At 41.7% G+C, this 17,975-nt stretch overlaps 2 protein-coding genes across 3 annotated transcripts in view; one reads left to right on the forward strand and one right to left on the reverse strand.

Annotated features, from left to right (window-relative positions):
• The first annotated feature begins 483 nt into the window (after positions 1-483).
• Positions 484-5,226, forward strand: eif3s6ip (eukaryotic translation initiation factor 3, subunit 6 interacting protein). 2 transcript variants are annotated; one of them, XM_026356665.1, is made up of 15 exons: positions 484-636; positions 957-999; positions 1,096-1,306; positions 1,428-1,507; positions 1,639-1,700; positions 1,822-1,891; positions 2,015-2,088; positions 2,193-2,364; positions 2,568-2,722; positions 2,826-2,996; positions 3,236-3,369; positions 4,020-4,193; positions 4,404-4,593; positions 4,697-4,777; positions 5,037-5,226. In XM_026356665.1, the coding sequence occupies exons 1-15, from the start codon at positions 613-615 to the stop codon at positions 5,112-5,114; spliced, it is 1,719 nt and encodes a 572-aa protein (XP_026212450.1). In that variant the 5' UTR covers positions 484-612; the 3' UTR covers positions 5,115-5,226. The 2 variants fall into 2 exon arrangements, with proteins under 2 accessions (XP_026212450.1, XP_026212452.1); XM_026356667.1 differs by lacking the exons at positions 484-636; positions 957-999; positions 1,428-1,507 and having other exon boundaries at positions 1,228-1,306.
• A 376-nt stretch (positions 5,227-5,602) lies between these two features.
• Positions 5,603-17,975, reverse strand: part of cdh23 (cadherin-related 23) — a 143,504-nt gene continuing 131,131 nt past the window's right edge. Inside the window, exons 44-69 of the mRNA XM_026354390.2 lie at positions 17,546-17,648; positions 16,988-17,113; positions 16,696-16,899; positions 16,013-16,471; positions 15,798-15,914; positions 15,469-15,693; positions 15,077-15,246; positions 14,419-14,556; positions 14,000-14,119; positions 13,320-13,497; positions 12,915-13,126; positions 12,089-12,283; positions 11,821-11,934; positions 11,569-11,698; positions 11,030-11,293; positions 10,785-10,946; positions 9,837-10,093; positions 9,632-9,729; positions 9,345-9,465; positions 9,173-9,252; positions 9,011-9,051; positions 8,805-8,865; positions 8,410-8,539; positions 8,181-8,300; positions 7,730-7,837; positions 5,603-7,243 (exon numbers count right to left, since the gene is read on the reverse strand). Of these exons, the coding sequence (XP_026210175.1) occupies positions 6,902-7,243; positions 7,730-7,837; positions 8,181-8,300; positions 8,410-8,539; positions 8,805-8,865; positions 9,011-9,051; positions 9,173-9,252; positions 9,345-9,465; positions 9,632-9,729; positions 9,837-10,093; positions 10,785-10,946; positions 11,030-11,293; positions 11,569-11,698; positions 11,821-11,934; positions 12,089-12,283; positions 12,915-13,126; positions 13,320-13,497; positions 14,000-14,119; positions 14,419-14,556; positions 15,077-15,246; positions 15,469-15,693; positions 15,798-15,914; positions 16,013-16,471; positions 16,696-16,899; positions 16,988-17,113; positions 17,546-17,648 (4,275 nt within the window). The 3' untranslated portion in view covers positions 5,603-6,901. The remainder of the gene's footprint in view (positions 7,244-7,729; positions 7,838-8,180; positions 8,301-8,409; positions 8,540-8,804; positions 8,866-9,010; positions 9,052-9,172; positions 9,253-9,344; positions 9,466-9,631; positions 9,730-9,836; positions 10,094-10,784; positions 10,947-11,029; positions 11,294-11,568; positions 11,699-11,820; positions 11,935-12,088; positions 12,284-12,914; positions 13,127-13,319; positions 13,498-13,999; positions 14,120-14,418; positions 14,557-15,076; positions 15,247-15,468; positions 15,694-15,797; positions 15,915-16,012; positions 16,472-16,695; positions 16,900-16,987; positions 17,114-17,545; positions 17,649-17,975) is intronic.

Below are 17,975 nucleotides of genomic sequence, written 5' to 3' on the forward strand. Positions count from 1 at the left end.
CAACCTTATTCAAGTCTGTGGCCCCTGAACCTTCTGTAGCGCTGCAGAGCGACATGTAATGAGTATAACGCCACCTAGCGGTATTTACGAGTAGTTACATGTTTTCACTGCATTTGTTCTACCAGGTAAAATCCACCTAAGAAACACACTGACCCTTTAGTTTTCACATTTGAAAATCTATTCTACCAAATTAATTCTGCATATTTTGACTGACCAATTATGACAATCATTTTTTAAATATCTGAAACCAAAACAGCAAAGAAATGTAGAAAAAGGAAAAAAGATATACCTACTGAATATGAGGATAAAACAAACAATGATAAAACTGTCCATAATGTTGTTCAGATAATGTTATTTGTGTTTTTAGCTGTTGTTAAGTGTCTCTCACACCGATACATACGCAACTAAACACACTCACACACGCCCCAGACACTCAATTTCCCATAATGCACCAATGCCTCTACGTTTCACTCGTACGTCACAGTTGGTTCCTTCCGTTTCCTGTCGTCCCTCCACCGCCAGCAGCTGCGTGGTTTAGCGGCATTAGCTAGCCAAGCATACATTCGCTTTTTCACGCTTGTGTTTAACGAGCTTGGACTAAAAACTAACATCATGTCATACCACGAGGAGGAAGAGGTGAGTAGATATTTTTTCTTGAAAAATGTTCAACATTTCCCTGACAATAACAATGGCACACGAGTTAGCTGGATAGCCGCACAGCTAGCTTAACTCCACCGGTATACGGTAGCTTGTGATCCGCTAGCACGATAAATATGACTACTGCAGCCTTGTGTATGGGGCGGAGGCGACCAGAACCTCACAGTTCCTGTAATGTCATGTCTCTTTCTGTGGTAGTGGATAACCTCTAGATAAAGTGAGCTGGCGTTAAAGAGTCGTTTGGCAGATGTCAACTTAGCATCTGTAAAGAATGTCTGACTAATGTGTTTTTCTCACAGTACGATCCTTACGCCTATCCAAACGACTACGACCTGCACACGGGTTAGTACACACACATCAGCAGCCGCTCGTTTATTTGTATACGAGTACTTAGTAAAAATATGACGTAATACATTATCCTCTCTGATTTACCTGCAGGTGACCCTAAGGCAGACCTGGCCTATGAGAGGCAGTATGAGCAGCAGACCTACCATGTCATCCCAGAGGTGATCAAGAACTTCCTGCAGTATTTCCACAAAACAATCTCTGACCTGATCGACCAAAAAGTTTATGAACTACAATCCAACCATGTGTCCAGCGAGAGCATTGAGCAGAAGATCTACGAGATCCAGGACGTCTATGAGAACAGGTAAACTAGATTCTCTGTGCATAAACATTTATCCATTGTGCTAAAGTTGCCTCCTTTTACAGAAACATAAAAGTTTTGTGTGTCATAAGTATCGTATATTTCTCATTTTGACCCTGTACAGCTGGAACAAGTTGACCGATCGTTTCTTCAAGACTTCACCCTGGCCAGAGGCTGAGGCCATTGCATCACTTGTTGGCAACGGTGAGTGTCTCATCTGTCATCTCGTGTTGTCCAGTTATTATTTTTATTGTTGGTTTGAGTGATGGTTAACCCATCAGTGTGGTTCAACAGAGGGAAGTGTTATGTCATAGTTATTCTGTCATCTTAAACAGATGCGGTGTTTCTCATCCTCTATAAGGAGCTCTACTACAGACATATATATGCTAAAGTCAGCGTAAGTATCTGCTCAGTATACACACTTATATACACACATTCTTGCGTCACATAATCAACCTGCACAGTGTGTGAATGTCTTTCTAATAATTTACTGTAAATACTGTTTACTTGAAAATCAGGGTGGGCCAACTTTGGACCAGAGGTTTGAGTCGTACTACAATTACTGCAACCTCTTCAACTACATTCTTAGTAAGTTACAAGAATAGTTGGTGCATTTAATTGAATATTATCTACATTTCATCTCAACTGCTTGAGTTATCAGCACTGAGGAACGATTGGTCAATGAATGAATGAATGTTTGTTTGTAAACAGATGCTGATGGCCCAGCCCCCTTGGAGCTGCCAAACCAGTGGCTGTGGGACATCATCGATGAGTTCATCTACCAGGTACTGGCGATTACATTCTTTATGTAGCCTCAGTAAACTGGATTTGTCTGTGACAAAGAGAGAAAACATAAATTACATTAAATTTACACTCTTCCCCTCTTTAGTTCCAGTCCTTCAGCCAGTACCGCTGTAAGACAGCCAAGAAGTCAGAAGAGGAGATCGAATTCCTGAGGAACAACCCAAAGATCTGGAACGTTCACAGCGTCCTCAATGTTCTCCACTCCTTGGTGGACAAGAGCAACATTAACCGCCAGCTTGAGGTGTACACAAGTGGGGGTAAATACAAATGTTTTGGAGATTCTTGTAGATGATGGAGTTAAAGCAAAAGGCTTTAGGTCTTTCTAAAACAGAATATAATTTGTTCTTTATAGATTTTAAGTCCTATAAAACTTAGTTGGTGACAGTTTGTTGTTGTTTAGTTTCAGTGTATTCAGTGTAGGCATAAAGTGACTAACCTGATATTTGTTGCTGTCTTCCAGGAGACCCAGAGAGTGTGGCCGGAGAATATGGGCGTCATTCCCTCTATAAGATGTTGGGTTACTTCAGTTTGGTAGGGCTCCTGAGGCTTCACTCTCTGCTTGGTGATTATTACCAGGCAATCAAAGTCCTAGAGAACATTGAGCTCAACAAAAAGGTAAGGTCTAATTCAGAGAGTAACAAGCTTAAATACTACTAATGATGATAGTACTATGTGTACCAGGCCCTTGATATATTTCTTCTCTTTTTCCATCTTTCAGAGTATGTACTCTCGTGTGCCTGAGTGTCAGATCACCACCTATTACTATGTGGGCTTTGCTTACCTGATGATGAGACGCTACCAGGATGCCATTCGAGTCTTTGCCAACATCCTGCTCTACATCCAGAGGACGAGAAACATGTTCCAGAGGTCGACATATAAATATGAGATGGTCAGTGAATAGTCTTCTACTTCAATTATTATTTCATTTATATACTAATTTCTCTCTAAAACCCAGGAGTGTATTGCTGTACGCATCGTTACAGTCAGGTTTAGTATTTTCTACAGGAATGTTTTGTAAAAGAGGAATATTGTGCTCTGTAAACCGGAGCCATGTAACAAAGTGTCAGTCTGAAAGGTGATATATCAAAAGAACAAATATAATATTGTGATGTTTCCATGTATTTGTAGATTAACAAACAAAATGAGCAGATGCATGGTCTGCTGGCTATCGCCCTCACCATGTACCCAATGCGCATTGATGAGAGCATCCACACCCAGTTGAGAGAGAAGTACGGAGACAAGATGCTGCGAATGCAGAAAGGGTAAGAAACAATGAATGCTTTTCTTGTCCACGTTGTCGTTCTTTACTGCATTGATTTTTTGTGCCAGTCTATTACAGCTTACTTATTTTTTTAGATATGTTACTATATCTTTTGTCCTATCTTGTCACATATAGTTGCAAGAAACAAAAAACAACTGTAACAATTAAATTAGCAGCTAAAGAATATAAACGACAAAGACGACCTTTTTCAAAAAAAAAAAAAAAACTAGCATTTGTTCAGCAGCTGCTCTGTTTTTTTCGTCAGAAATCAGGTGGATGGTTTTAAATTGATCATGCATGCCCTTGCAGGTTTTGGAACATCTGAAAACTAAGTTTATAGTAATGATTGTTATCATTTGAGTTTATTTTGGTTCTTCCTCCAGAGGGAGACTGACCTTTTAACTGTCCTTAAAATCTCTCCAGCTTTTATTTGTCTTGATAAGAAAGTTATTCTCTATACAGCTAAGAACTGGATTTTTTGAAGAGACTGTTGTTCTGTGCTCATTATGTGCTCATCATTAGAATGAAATATTCTTCAGTTTATGCACAACCATCAGTTTTAATAAAAACAAGATGTAAGAATACACACACGTGCAGATGTTTCCAAACTATTTCTTGCCAGTGTAAGAAATGTTTGCTTTTCGCTCTCAGAGACCTGCAGGTGTTTGAGGAACTGTTCAGCTTTGCCTGTCCAAAGTTTTTGTCGCCTGTGGTGCCAAACTACGACAACGTCCACCCCAACTACCACAAAGAACCTTTCCAGCAGCAGCTGAAGGTGTTTGCTGAGGAGGTGCAGCAGCAGGCCCAGCTCTCCACCATCCGCAGGTAAAGCATACAATCATTTCAATGTGTGCCATAGTCAATGCACTATTATGGAGTGGTTCTAAAAGTAAAACATAAAGGAGGAGACGTGACGTATTCTTCTATCCATCTGGTTCTTCAGAAGCATTTTAAGTTGCTTCTAGAAACCTGTTGGTTCTGGTTTGGTCGCAGGATGGTTACATACCTGTTCTAAGTCGCACTGTGTCTCTCCAGTTTCCTGAAGCTCTACACCACCATGCCAGTAGCCAAGTTGGCAGGATTCCTGGACATGACGGAGCAGGAGTTCCGCATTCAGCTCCTGGTCTTTAAACACAAGATGAAGAACCTGGTGTGGACCAGTGGCATCTCTGCTCTGGATGGAGAGTTCCAGTCTGCTTCTGAAGTTGACTTTTACATTGACAAGGTGTGTAAGCAGCAAAATAATTGTACATGGCTGTATGAATAACTGTAGCATGTTGTTTTTACTAGCTCTGTATGGCTAAAGTTTATGTTTGTAACACTCACAGGACATGATCCATATCGCTGATACTAAAGTGGCTCGAAGATATGGAGACTTCTTCATCAGACAGATCCACAAGTTTGAGGAGGTAAGCAGCGACCTGTCATGGTTTTAGCTAGAAATAAAAAAGTGCAGAATTTCATATTTGAAGATTATTGTAGGTGTTGGACATTTTGACAAACTCGTTCAGCATGGGAAAGATGCTTTGATTGTAGTTGGAAACTTGTTGCAGACTTTGATGTAGAAAAATACAGTTCTAATTTCTCTAATCTTTCTTTGAAACAAGTTTTGTTGTTGCTTGTATGTTAATTTAATGTTAAGTAAATTTGCCTCTGTGTCCTCTTCAGTTGAACAGGACACTGAAGAAAATGCCAGCCACTGCTACCACTGTGGCATCAGGGAGCGCCACAGCCCGAGGAGTCTGACCGGTAGCAGTGATTGAGACCTTACGGACTGAGTCCCAGTTCTTTTGACAACTAATATTGATGAAACCTTTTCTATGTAAGCTGGTAATAATAAAATGAGTGATGTGCTAAACTGGTGTGACTTTTTTCCCTAAACCCATTACCTTCTAGGTGTTTACTCTTAACAGCCACAAGATGGTAGTAAAAACCAAGCAGCCACACCACCTGAGACGCTGACTTCAGAGAAAGCGAACCATACACATAGTGCAAAAATAAAAACATGTAGAGAGAATCCCATTCATCTGGTCTATTTCTCTTTAACTGCCATTTTATGTTTTGTCTACTCCATTTCTTCCTGAGAGGAAGTCAATATAATTGTCACGGGGGACAAATAATTCCCAGAACTTGTCTGTCAGACACTAGAGCAAATTCTGTGCCTGCGCCTGTCAGGTGCTCGACTGTATCGTTTCTGGCCACTTTCTCATCGTTTCACGAACTGAGGTCACAAGTTGTTCCATAATTTTTATTATCACAGATCATCCAACAACATTTCCCAACACAGATCGCAGGGCTGGTGACAGTAATGACAAAGAAAGAAAAAACAAAGTGGGAATATAAAAAGTGAATCTTAAAAACACAACACTTATCAGAAACAGTTGTCATACAAAGGAAAACAAAATATCATAGCACAATATACACAAACTCCAAACATCCAAAATTGATAATCCAGCTTTTTTTTTCAAAAATATTTTTTTAAAATTCCTTCACAATTTCTATAAAATAAAAAAATAAAGCAAACTGCTCATTTTGAGCATGACTCTTTTACTCCCTCGTGTGGCAGTGTAATGTCTCTGTGGGCACAAAGCCATCTTTATCATCTTTTAAAAAAAAAGAATTCATACTTGTTTTTTTTCTTACTCTTACTTTTCTGACTGCCTTTAATATCATATTTCTCAAAAGATTCAGGATTTTTCTTGAGGGGCTCTTATCTCAGATAATGTCCAATCAGGTTTGTTCATCCTTTCTTTACGTTAGGAGTTATTAGTGAAGAGTCTCCTGGTATTTGACTGAGTAGGACCAGGGTCTGTTCACTTCCTCTGCACATAGGGAAGTGTTTTGTCCTATTGCCATTGAAGAAGCTTTTCCATCAAACAAATACTGAACGTAAACAATTGCACAAAGGTAAGGGTCCCTCTTCCTCCCTCTAAAAGCATCATATGGGACAATTTTAGAAGTGGTCTTAACCACATTAAATATCGTTTTTGTAATTTTCCTCCAGCAGAATGCATGTAAAAGACTTACTGTCCCATCCTTTCTCTTTCAGCACAGATTGCTTCATCTTGCAAAAATAAAAAATACCACATTATGAGAAACTGGGTCATTATCTCAGTGTCCCGTTGATGGCCGTCCGCTGGTCTGAGTGTGTGTATTTGTGTGAGTGTATGCAGTCCAGGTATGATTTTAGAATGAGGCACCTTTTGACATTGATAAGGTCGTTGGGTCCACAAGCTCCTCCCAGAGGAAGACCTGGTCTCTTCCTCCCAGCTCTTCAGATGATAGTCGATGACACCAGTTGATACGTATCCTGCTTTCAATGCTCCACTGAAAAAAACTAATGTGGGACCATCTTTAACATAACTCAAAGTCCTCTTGCATGCTGTCTCACTGATGCTATGCGGTTTGCTGATGAGTTTCCCTAGACCACACACACTCCACATCCAGTCCTCCCAAACCTTGTCAAGGTGGCGTGGAAGCACAAGGACACACACAAGTCATGGTTGTGCTCAGACCAGCGAGGCCTCGGCTAGTCATAACTCTGTGATCTCCAGGGGACTCTGTGACAGGTTGTCCCCGTCCTTGTGACGGTGCATCGGGGTGGATTTGGCTGACTCTGTGCGGGCGTTGCGCTCAGAATAAAGCACGCCATCGGCATTCAGTGCCTCCAGAGAACGTGCCAGGGCCCGCTGGTCGTCCTCTGGCAGGCTATTAAGGTCAGAGGTCAGGAGAGTGCCTGTGCTGCCGTGGACCACATGCACACCTTCAGGACCCTTCAACTCCACAGGAAGCTTGTGCTTGAAGCGCAGTGTGTTGCGACCTCCACCCAAGCTCAGCCGCTCGTCCTCATCATCATCCAGATCACTCTGGATCAGCTGAGGAAGGACAGGACAGGGAAGAAGAAGCCAGGATGAGAATAAAAGCTGCTCATTAATACCATGTTCATACATGTACAGCAGTAAGCTGAACAGAGATAAGCCAGTGGAAGGAAGTGTTTGAGAAGTCAGTATTTCACCTGCTGTATAGACAGCAACCTGAAAATGCAGTGGGACAGTAGGTCAGCAGAGGATAACGGATGTTGCACATTAGTCTTAGAATTAACATGTTTGTGAGAACTGCGATTAAGAGACTTTCAATATCGAAGCAAAGGATCCCTCAATCCCCAGCTGAACTCTGAAAAGTAAAGGCAAACTCTGTTTGACCCCTTTTCCGGTTCAAGGTAGCAGAGAAAGCAGCAGCAAGAAGATGTAACATCAGAGTAGCAGTCAGAAAGGAGAAATCACAGGAAGGCCAGCCCACTCTCCAGCGGTGTCAGGCAGGAATAGCACAGGTGCACAGATCATCCACTACTCCAAGCCCACCTCAGTGACTGATGAGTCTCCCTGGATGGTGGATACGGTGACAAGTCGGGCTGCAAAGAGCTGTTTCAGCCTCAGGTAGTCATCCAGGACCACCTTGAGCAGGGAACCCTAACAGGACGGCAATTAGGTTCAAACAGGATCGATCACATCATTGGACTTATACACCCCTCAATGTCAGACTAGTCTTAACTGAATATCTGCAGCAGTCTAGCCCCTTATCTAACCATCACCGTCTCTTTAGCCTATCTTTTAAGTCCCTTTGTTTCCTTCTCTGGACAGATTGGATGAAGTCTGCTTTGCCGTCATCTGGTCTTTTACCCCATTGTGTTTTGGGAAAGATAGAAGGAACATTACTGACAAAAAAAGAAGCTTCTGAGATTTGATGTTCAAGTGTGTGTGAGTGTGTGAGAGAGAGAGAGACCCTGGCTAGTCTAACATTCAGGTGTCTTACCTTGATAGGCCCCTCCCGCATTATCTGGCCCAGTTTAGCAATATTGTCATACTCCTGAATGGCTGCTCTCAAGTATCGATCGTCCTCTAGCTTCACTTGAGGCTCTCGACCAAAGGTTCCCTGTGAAGGCAGCACACGCTTGCTTCAAAAGAGTGTGAATGTACAGCTTTGTTTGTCGTGAGATATTCAGTATGGAAACTCTGGACTGATGATTGGTGTTAGTACTGACGTGGGTGCGTGCAGGGCTGTTCCACAGGTCAGGTATCTCACTCAGGTTCTCAGGCAGATCGTCTTCGTGGTCAGCCTGGGCGGCCAGCTCCAGGTTACGACAGAATGGGTCCAGCCACACTGGATTTGCCCTGAACAGGCAAAGCCCATAACACAAATCATTAATGGAATAGAAAATGAAGAATTGTGAACTACAAAAATCAAACAGGCCTGATCGTTACAGTGGATTGCTTTCCGTTGTTTTATGAGATTGGTGATACGGACTCTACAAACCAGCGTTATGTGAAAAAAGCTGAACAAAAGCAAAAAACACTGAAAGAAAATTTAGAGAAGATTAATCTTTGTGAGAATTCTTCGTTAAGCTCAGCACGGTGGTGATAAATGTTATAACCTCACCCCTCAAAGGAGTACTTGTTAGTGTTGGGCATGTCCAGGATATCCATCAGACCCTGGTTTCCTGGATGGTAGAGAACAAATACTTTAAAGAAAAACAGCCTAACTACAGTAAGACTGACTGAGTGCTGTGCATTTGCAGGTGGTAAAAACCACATCCTGGAATTAACAGCTGGTGGGACTGTACCGACCTCGAAGCTGCTTCTCACCTGTCGATCCGGCAGCGACGGCTTTCAGCTTCCTCTCATGTCTGCAACACAGCAAAAAGACACATGTCAAGAGAAGACAAACATGTTGATAGCACTGCTCAGATGAAGACCATATAAAATGGTACAAGTGACAAGTAAATATATACAGTGAAGGCTTCTTACACTTTGCGATAGTGCCAGTTAATTGTGACAAACAAGATTCCTGCCAGGCACAGCAGCACAGCCAGAATAATGATGACTAGCTGTAAAAGACAAAATGTTAAAATCGCTGCAGCAACAACAGAAAAAACAAAAAACATCTACGGCAGGTGTGTGGAGGTTTCAGATTGCTGACCTGTAGTGTGGACAGGTCTTCAGGCTGTTTGTCACCGACAGATGGCTGAACATCCATCACGTTGTATGTCCTGAACAGGTTCATCAGCTGCTCCTTGTTCTCATCAATCAACTGAATAACCCTGCAAAAGATGAAATACCGATTAAATAACAGTTAAACTCATGTTGGAACTAAATTCATGCAGCACAGCCTGAAAGAAGAGACAGGCCTTTCAATGCACACTGTGTAAATGACAGTGTTACCACATGGCTTCCATATATGTGTTGAGTAGTGAAGGTTAAGGACACCTTTCAACATCTAGTATGGTGTTGGTCTGGTTGTTGACAACGTGAATCAGCATATCTGTTTGACCATAATTCACTTTCCCTTTGCTGTCCACATGGAACTGGATAAAATGATAATGAGACAAAGACACCAGATATTTATACATATACAAAAAAACGTAGTTAAAACAAAAGTTACATAAAACACGGCACCATTAAAAAGTCTGACCTGTACATCATCTAAGTTTACAATAGCTCCAGTTATATTGGACAGCAGGCTGATGAAGTCCTCCTGGTTTCGGCGTACCACGTCAGGGATCTCATTGAAGACTATTTTGACCCTCTGGTCATCCCGGAGAATGTAGATATTCACGTTGGTGGTTGTGCTATGTCCTGCCAAGTCACACGCCAAGATCTCCAGCTGGAAATAGCCTGGATTGTAGGTTGTGAAGAGGTCATAGGTTCTGATGATGCCATTGGTCAAACCTGTAGAAATCATGGGACAGAATATTGTCTTTACATTGGACATAAATACAAAACAACAGATATATATATATAGAAGTAGATGCAGAGTGTCACCGGAAACAAGTACATGCTTAGTGAATGATTGCTATATTTACATTTACATTTAGTCATTTAGCAGACGCTTTTTTATCCAAAGTGACAGGCAGGGTGAGCGTGAGAAGGTCTTGCCTAAGGACCCCTACTGGAGGTAGGTGATGTTACCACTACACTAACCAGCCGCTCTTATATATATATATATGTAAATCAATATTCTTAAATTCAATTCTGATTCAACAATATTTGTTATCTCAAGGAAAAAATCTAAACCAACAACTTTATCCTACTAACAAGTTTTGCCTGTGGATCCAAAGCCTGATATTCCAGCATCATCATTCATAAAGCTGCACTAACAAAATGGCTAAAGAAGTCTGCAGCTAATGACATTCAAGCTAAGGTCTAACAAGTTTTCAATGGGACTAAACATGACAATAAAATTGTTCTTTGTGTATAACTCATGCTTCATTTATGAAGGCTCCTTTTATGTAAAAAAATCTATTCAACATTAAATACATAACATATGTAACAGGTAGACACTGTGTTGAACTGAACAAGAAATACCTATTAAGTGTATATTAATATTTCAAAACTCTATACTGTACACAGAGAAACTCACCAATGATGAATTTGTTGCCAACATCAATACTACCATTATTCTGTGACTGGAAGTAGCGGATTGTAAGAATATGGTACTGGACCAAGCTGTTGTTGCCAATGTCATTGTCTATAGCCACGACCTTGATCAACTCTGAGCCCACTTTGGCATTTGCTGCAACTCCTGAAACAAGAAAACAAAGAGTGAAACTTTGTGATTTTACATAGACCAATACACTCAACACATAGTAGAAGAATGCCTGTAACCTGCAGTGTACTCCGCCTTAGTGAAGTGTGGTGTCTGGTCATTGATGTCTTCCAGTTCGATTCGGACTTCCAGTAGGCTGGGGTCACGGGTGGGGTCAAGGGCTTTGGTTCGTGCTGCCCTTTTTCCCCTGGGAGGAGTCCAGCTCCTGTTGCTGGAAGCCTTGATGATGATGGAGTATGCAGGAACCTCCTCTCGGTCCAGAATCTTCAGCACCTTCAGCTCTCCTTCTAGACTCATGTCAAAGTTTCCATCGCTGTTTCCCGCTGCAGGAAGACATTTTGATAACAACATGAGGTGGTTGCTCAGTGATCTAAAGCACAAAAGAAACGCACCTAAAAAATAAAAAGTGAGATGGAGCCATACAAATGTCAAAAGTTTTTAAAGTACAAGACTTTTATTTGTCCACACAATGGATACAAAAATCTCTGGATAAACTACGTGGATATATTCTCTAAACTGTCTTTAAACCAGGATCTTACCATGGATGTAAACTGTTAAAGGAAACAGTTTCATTGATGAGATTGTGTGATGAACCTACCTGCAATAAAGTAGTAGACAATGGCATTAGAGCCCTCGTCTGCATCCACAGCTCTAGTTACGTTCCCCACCACAGTATCTGCAGGGGAGTGCTCAGGCACTGTTAACACCTGGTAAGGCAAGCTGCCACGCTGAGGTGCGTGCATGAACACACACACACACACAAAGATCCGAGAAAGACATATACAGTTTAATAGCAGATATTTAATACAGATGACCACACTAGGACATATTCAGAATGCTTCATACTCACTGGCGGCTTAAGGAAGACAGGTTCATTGTCGTCAATATCCAACAGAGCCACCTGTAGAGGCTGTGTGGTCTCGTAAGGCACTGGTTGGCCCCTGTCACGAGCTATAATGATAAGCTGACAGAGTTGTTTGTGCATGTTAGAGATATACATATCTATGACCTTAAGTGCATCAAATACACACACACACACACACACACACACACACACACACACACACACACACACACACACACACACACACACACACACACACACACAGTTGACTCACGCTAAAAAGGGCCTGTTTCTCTCGGTCCAGTTTCACAGTAGTTTCGATCACTCCAGTCATGTTATTGATGGAGAAGTTATTCCAGTCTCCGTGTTCTCCTCCAATCTGCAAGAAGCAATAGAGGACCTCTCCATTCACGCCCTTGTCAGAGTCGGTTGCATAGACTTCATACACTGGCAGGCCTGGGGGTTGCTCCTATATGGAGGACGATGAGGATCAATATGTGTGAACTTCTTTACTAAATGACAAACTGAACTTTGTGTGTTCTTGTTGTTCACCTTAAAATGATCAAAAACACTTTCCTCCAAAGTTTTGGAACATTGAGGTCAGTTCCTTTAATTTTGCTGTAGACTGAAAACATTTGTTTTTACATCTGGATCTGATACACAACTTAGAAGATATTTGTTTGAATCTACCCATTTTTTATGTGAGCAAAAGTAATGAAACATGTCACTGACAGATGTGTTTTGTTGCGCAGCTGTGTCCTATTACATCGATCATTCAAATAATAAATAGCACTGAATGTGTACGCTCAGTTTCAGATTTGGATTTCTGAGACAGGCTCAGCAGCTAAATCATCTCAGACGTCTACACAAACAGTTTTGAAAATGGGTGGGTTTAAAGAAATGCCATGTTCTAAGCTGTCTATCAGATCCAGATGTAAACACCTGGAAATGAAAGCTTGAATGTTTACTTTTGTCTCATATTCATCTTTTAATGTGAAACACAAATGTTTTCAGTCTACAGCAAAAATAAACAAATGGCCTCACTTTTCTAAAACTTTTGAGGGGAGTGTGTGTGCTACAATATGCATGACAGCAGACACCTCTAAGATATGGATGATGGTTCCATTGGCGGGCCTCACAAACACAGGTCTGTTGTCATTGACATCTATGACTATGATGATGAGGTCTGCAGTACTCCACAGGGGTGGATGCCCCTGGTCTTTAGCCACCACAGTCAGGTTGAAACGCTCAGAAGACTGAAGCATGCGGCGAGAACGCACCAGTCCCGTGTTTGGATCCAGAAGGAAAGCATCTAAAGCCGTATCATCAGCGATGAAGTAAAGATAAAAAGTTGGATCATACTGGTCCCAAAGTTTGAACAGTAACAGTTTTAATCTGTTAACTACAAGTTGGATATTTGCTGAACTTTACAAAATGTACAAATTTATTCAGAATCAGAAGCAACTGTAGATAATGCTCTGACAAGGCTTTCAAAGGTACATTACCTGAATTGTTTCCCAACATGCTGTAGAAAACTACTCCATTCTCCCCTTCATCCAGGTCAATAGCCTTCACTGTGATCACAGAAGTCCCACTGGGCTCATTCTCAAACACGCTGGTGTTGAACACTCTGTCCGTAAAACGTGGCCGATAATCGTTGACATCAAGAACTATCACAAAGACCTGATGTACACCAGAAAGTAGATGATGCATGAGGATGCACCTACACACAGATCTTGAGAACCATTAAATTCACACCAGCAGTATCAGCATGCCCCTTATTTACAGATTTTAACTTATCACACATTATCACACTAAATAAATAAGATTGGTTCTACTTGGACAACATATGACAGAAATGTAATCTAAATAGAACAAGGTTATCATAGCAGTGGCATGTTTCATTTTTATTTGCATAAGAGGGGCCTGGCCAATCCTGGTCCTCGAGGCTGCACTTACAGCTTTTGATTGGTTAAACACACCTGACACAGGTAATCAGCAGCAGGTAGGGCATGGATACTTGCAAAATAAGCAGGACAGTGGCTCTCCAGGACCAGGATTGGCCAGCCCTCGGATTAAAGTTTAGTTGCTGGCTGACACTATGAGCAGTCTCCGAATAATATGTGCTAGTTCTGTGAGTTTAGATTATTTAGATCCTTGTATCATTATAGACAGTGATCTCTACCTGAACAGTATTTTCTCGTCTGTTGTTGGGGATGCCGCCAGGGTTGTCACGAGCGACAGCGGTTAGAGTGTAATGATCCTTTGTCTCTCTGTCGAGAGTAGAGAGGATGTAGATTTCTCCCTGACACAGATGAGAGGGAATGATTAGGAAGGAAGTACTGACTGGGAGTGGTGGTTGTTTGAAGACATTTATTTGACTGAGGACAGAAATTGAGCAAAAAGGTAAACCATCAAGATTGTCCTTATTACACTTCATTCCAGGCAAAATGACTTCCTTTCCTGTCAGTAAATTTACTATTATATGGAACTTAAATGACAGATATCATTATTTTATTACAACTGTACTGTACATTGTAACTAAGCTTACAGCTAAAGCAAATATGGCTGGACAAGTAGTGCTTAAAAGATGGGTACACTTACAGTGGATCGATTAATGTTAAACTTGCCCTCTCCGTCTACCAGGCTATAGTCAATGACAGCAAAGAGGCCAGAATCGGCATCTGTAGCGCTGACACGTACTATGGTAGTGCCCAGGTCGACATTCTCAAACACAGGCACCTACAAACACAGATAAACATGCAACATAAACATGGATTTTTATTTCTTACTTTTTTACCTATGGTGTGTGTGTGTATATGTACATAATATTTGTCTAAATAATTTGTGTTGAATTTATTATTAGCACTGCAATATTCCTATTACACTCAATTGTCTATCAATTATTTCAGACAAAATTTGTAATGGGTCAAAAAGTAAAACATTATTTTTTCTTTTATGATCCATTTTGTCTTTTTGTCATTTTCAGCCTCATGCTTAGTGGCATTTCTTTTTATTTGACTTGTCAAAGATAGGCATAACTAATAGCATTACTAACAGATGCATTCCCAGGGCTGTCATCAATGTTATTAGTTACACATAATTTATGCCTGCTGTAAATGCCCGCTGTAAACCAATTAAATGCCTCAATAACAATAACAGATCTCTATTAAACAAGTATAAACCTTTTTTAAAATCAATCAAGCACTCTACAAATCTGCTTCAGTGTCTGGTATTTGTTTCTTGATAACCTGCTCAGTACCTGATATGAGAGCTGTAGGAAGACAGGGTTGTTGTCATTGACATCCACAATGAGCAGATAAACTGGTAGCTCAGTTATCCTGGGAGGAGTGCCATGGTCCTGGGCCCGAACCGTAAAATTCAGCCACTGCACCAGCTCAAAATCCACTGTCTGATTGGCTACAATCTTACCTGAAACATTTTTACCACAGTGATAGTTACAGTACAGTAGATAGTATTCATCTGGTCTATGGCAATATTCTGAATTTACATTGCAGCCAACAAGGAATGACAATATAAATAACACGTGAAAATGAACTGTGAAAATTTTTAATATATTGTGAATCAAACTTTTGCTGTGAATTTGGACTGATACTAATTTTGATCCTTGTGGATTAGTGCCAGTAGTCATACCAACAGAAGGGTCCTCCAGTCTAACATATCCCCCTCGGGGCAAGTGGAGCAACTCATAGGTGACCTGGCCGTTGGGACCTTTATCTGGATCTACAGCTGACACTGACAGCAGTGTAGCGCCGGGCTGAGCTCCTTCTAAAATCCTCTCTGTGAAGTTAGTTACTCCAAATGGCCGGAAACGAGGGGCATTGTCATTTACATCCAACACGTTGATGGTTAGCCGTGCTAAAATGAGAGCCACATTTAGAAGAGGAACAGAGAGTGAAAACTGAATGTATGAAACTGCATGTATGAAACTGACAGGCTTCATGATGAAAAAATGTACTTACCATTTGGAACGCTTCCTGACATGTCAATGACTTCACTGGCATTGTCATGTACAGACACTATGATCTCAAACGTAGCTACCAGCTCTCTGTTGAGCGGGTTACGTACAAACACTGCACCTAAATTTTCACAGAAACCCATGATTATGTATCATCTGTCAGGTAAAGCACTGATACAAAGATCATGATATTAAACATGGATGATATCCATTTCTCACCAGTGTGTAAATCAATGCCAAAGGATTGCTGCAGGCCAACCACTGGGTTGTTCCCATCATCCTTTGCCTCCACAGATATGATGTAATACTCCAGCCGGGGATGAAGATCTGGGTCCTCAGCGGTCAGTGTGGCCACCACCACGCCAGGGGGTGTGGACTCATTGACGTTTATAATAGTTACAGGCTGTATAAAACGGGGCCGTGAGTCATTTACATCATCCAGAATAACTGTCAGGGTGGCTGTGCCTGACAAAGGGGGTGTACCACGATCTGTAGCCATGACAACCAAGCGGTAGGACTCACGCTCTTCTCTATCGAGGGTGGTGTTACCCACCAAGACAGCACCAGAGAGCGGGTCAACCACAAAGCGGTCCTGAGCACCACTTTCCAGCCGATACATTAGCCAGCCATTAGAGCCGGAGTCAGCGTCAGAGGCAGACAGCTGAGTCACCACCACACCTGGAGGAGGCAGAGTAATGGACACAGACACACAAGCATGAACAAATGTGATCAGGCATGTGCACATGCTATAAAATGCAGATAACAGAGACAGATAATTGTCACTTGTCTCATACCTGACACTTTTCTGTCAGGTTAAACCTGGTGGACACCTACAGATTATGTGACATATTGCTCCCAGCCCACTCAAACACAGATTATTAGGTCCAAGCCATTACACGCACCTGTGGGGCTGTTTTCAGGGATTCGGACACTGAAACTGGCTGGGTTGAAGCGAGGAGGGTTGTCATTCTGGTCCAAGATGGTAACTGTGAGAGGGACACTGCTATTTAAACCTCCTATGTCCTCCCCAACTAGAAAGAGCTCTACGCGAGGATCCTGAAATGCCTCACGGTCTAACTTTGCCCCCTGACGCACAAGTATCTCACCTGGATGGTGACACAGAAAGACATTACCACCTGCATTGCAGTTTTTAAATGTTCCCATGTGTTAGCTTGCTGAGATACATAATGTTACCAGTATTTGCATCCACAGTAAACAGGTCCTCCCTGGGTCCCAACAGGCGATACTTCACCACAGCATTGGGTCCAATGTCTTTATCCTCAGCCAGAACGGGCCCATTTAATACTGTTACTGTTGTGCCTAAAAGGCCAGCAGACGAAACAGGTTAAACAACTGAAATGATCATGTTATGATTAGATTTTTTACAATAAGTCAGCTGCTGCCTTCTGCTGTATGTGCTAACAATTCAGAAGGTTTTAATTGAGTCTGGCCAAATTCTAGAGTTCAGATTATCAGGGTCAGGTTGTGGTTCATATTCAGCTTTATGTTGTGAACGGATCCAATGTTATACCTTTAAGAAAAATGCAACAACATTTAGGGCTATCTCACCTTTCAACTCTGAAAGTGGAAAAAAAACTTAACAAACTTAACATGAGCTGCATGTAAACAAAGTCAGGAAGTGGGTTAGACAGTGTCAAAGACTGTGTTTCAGCATGATGCTCTGTGCTGTAATTATAGATTACCCTCACTCAGGGGAAAAGACAAAGACAGGCACACCAGCCTGGTTTCTACCTGCTGCAGCGTTCTCAGTGACTTCAGCCCTGTAGCTAGTTCGGGTGAATATAGGTCTTTGGTCATTCTCATCCAGAATGGTGATCACCAACAGGTCTGAATCCTGGTGTGGATCAGAAACAATTATATACGTAAGCAATGCATTATGTGGTACTGTGTAAAGACAATAATTACAGTGAAGAACAGATAAATAGTAGGCCACAGAGCACTCCACCACTAAGGAGTAGTAAAATAACCTGGTTTTACAGTTGTTGGGACTATTGTGGCTACTTTCATAGTGCTGGTGTATGTCGTGCTTGCAGCTGTTGGTTAGAGCAGTTTGGTTCAGAACAGTTTCTCACCTTGACCACAGAGGAAATACTAAATGCACGGATGATTTTAAATAAAATACTCTCAACTACAGTGTGAGTCGTTCTTGTTATCTTATTTA

The sequence above is a fragment of the Anabas testudineus genome, chromosome 15 (assembly GCF_900324465.2).
Source record: "Anabas testudineus chromosome 15, fAnaTes1.2, whole genome shotgun sequence".
In the NCBI taxonomy this organism is placed as follows: Eukaryota; Metazoa; Chordata; class Actinopteri; order Anabantiformes; family Anabantidae; genus Anabas; species Anabas testudineus.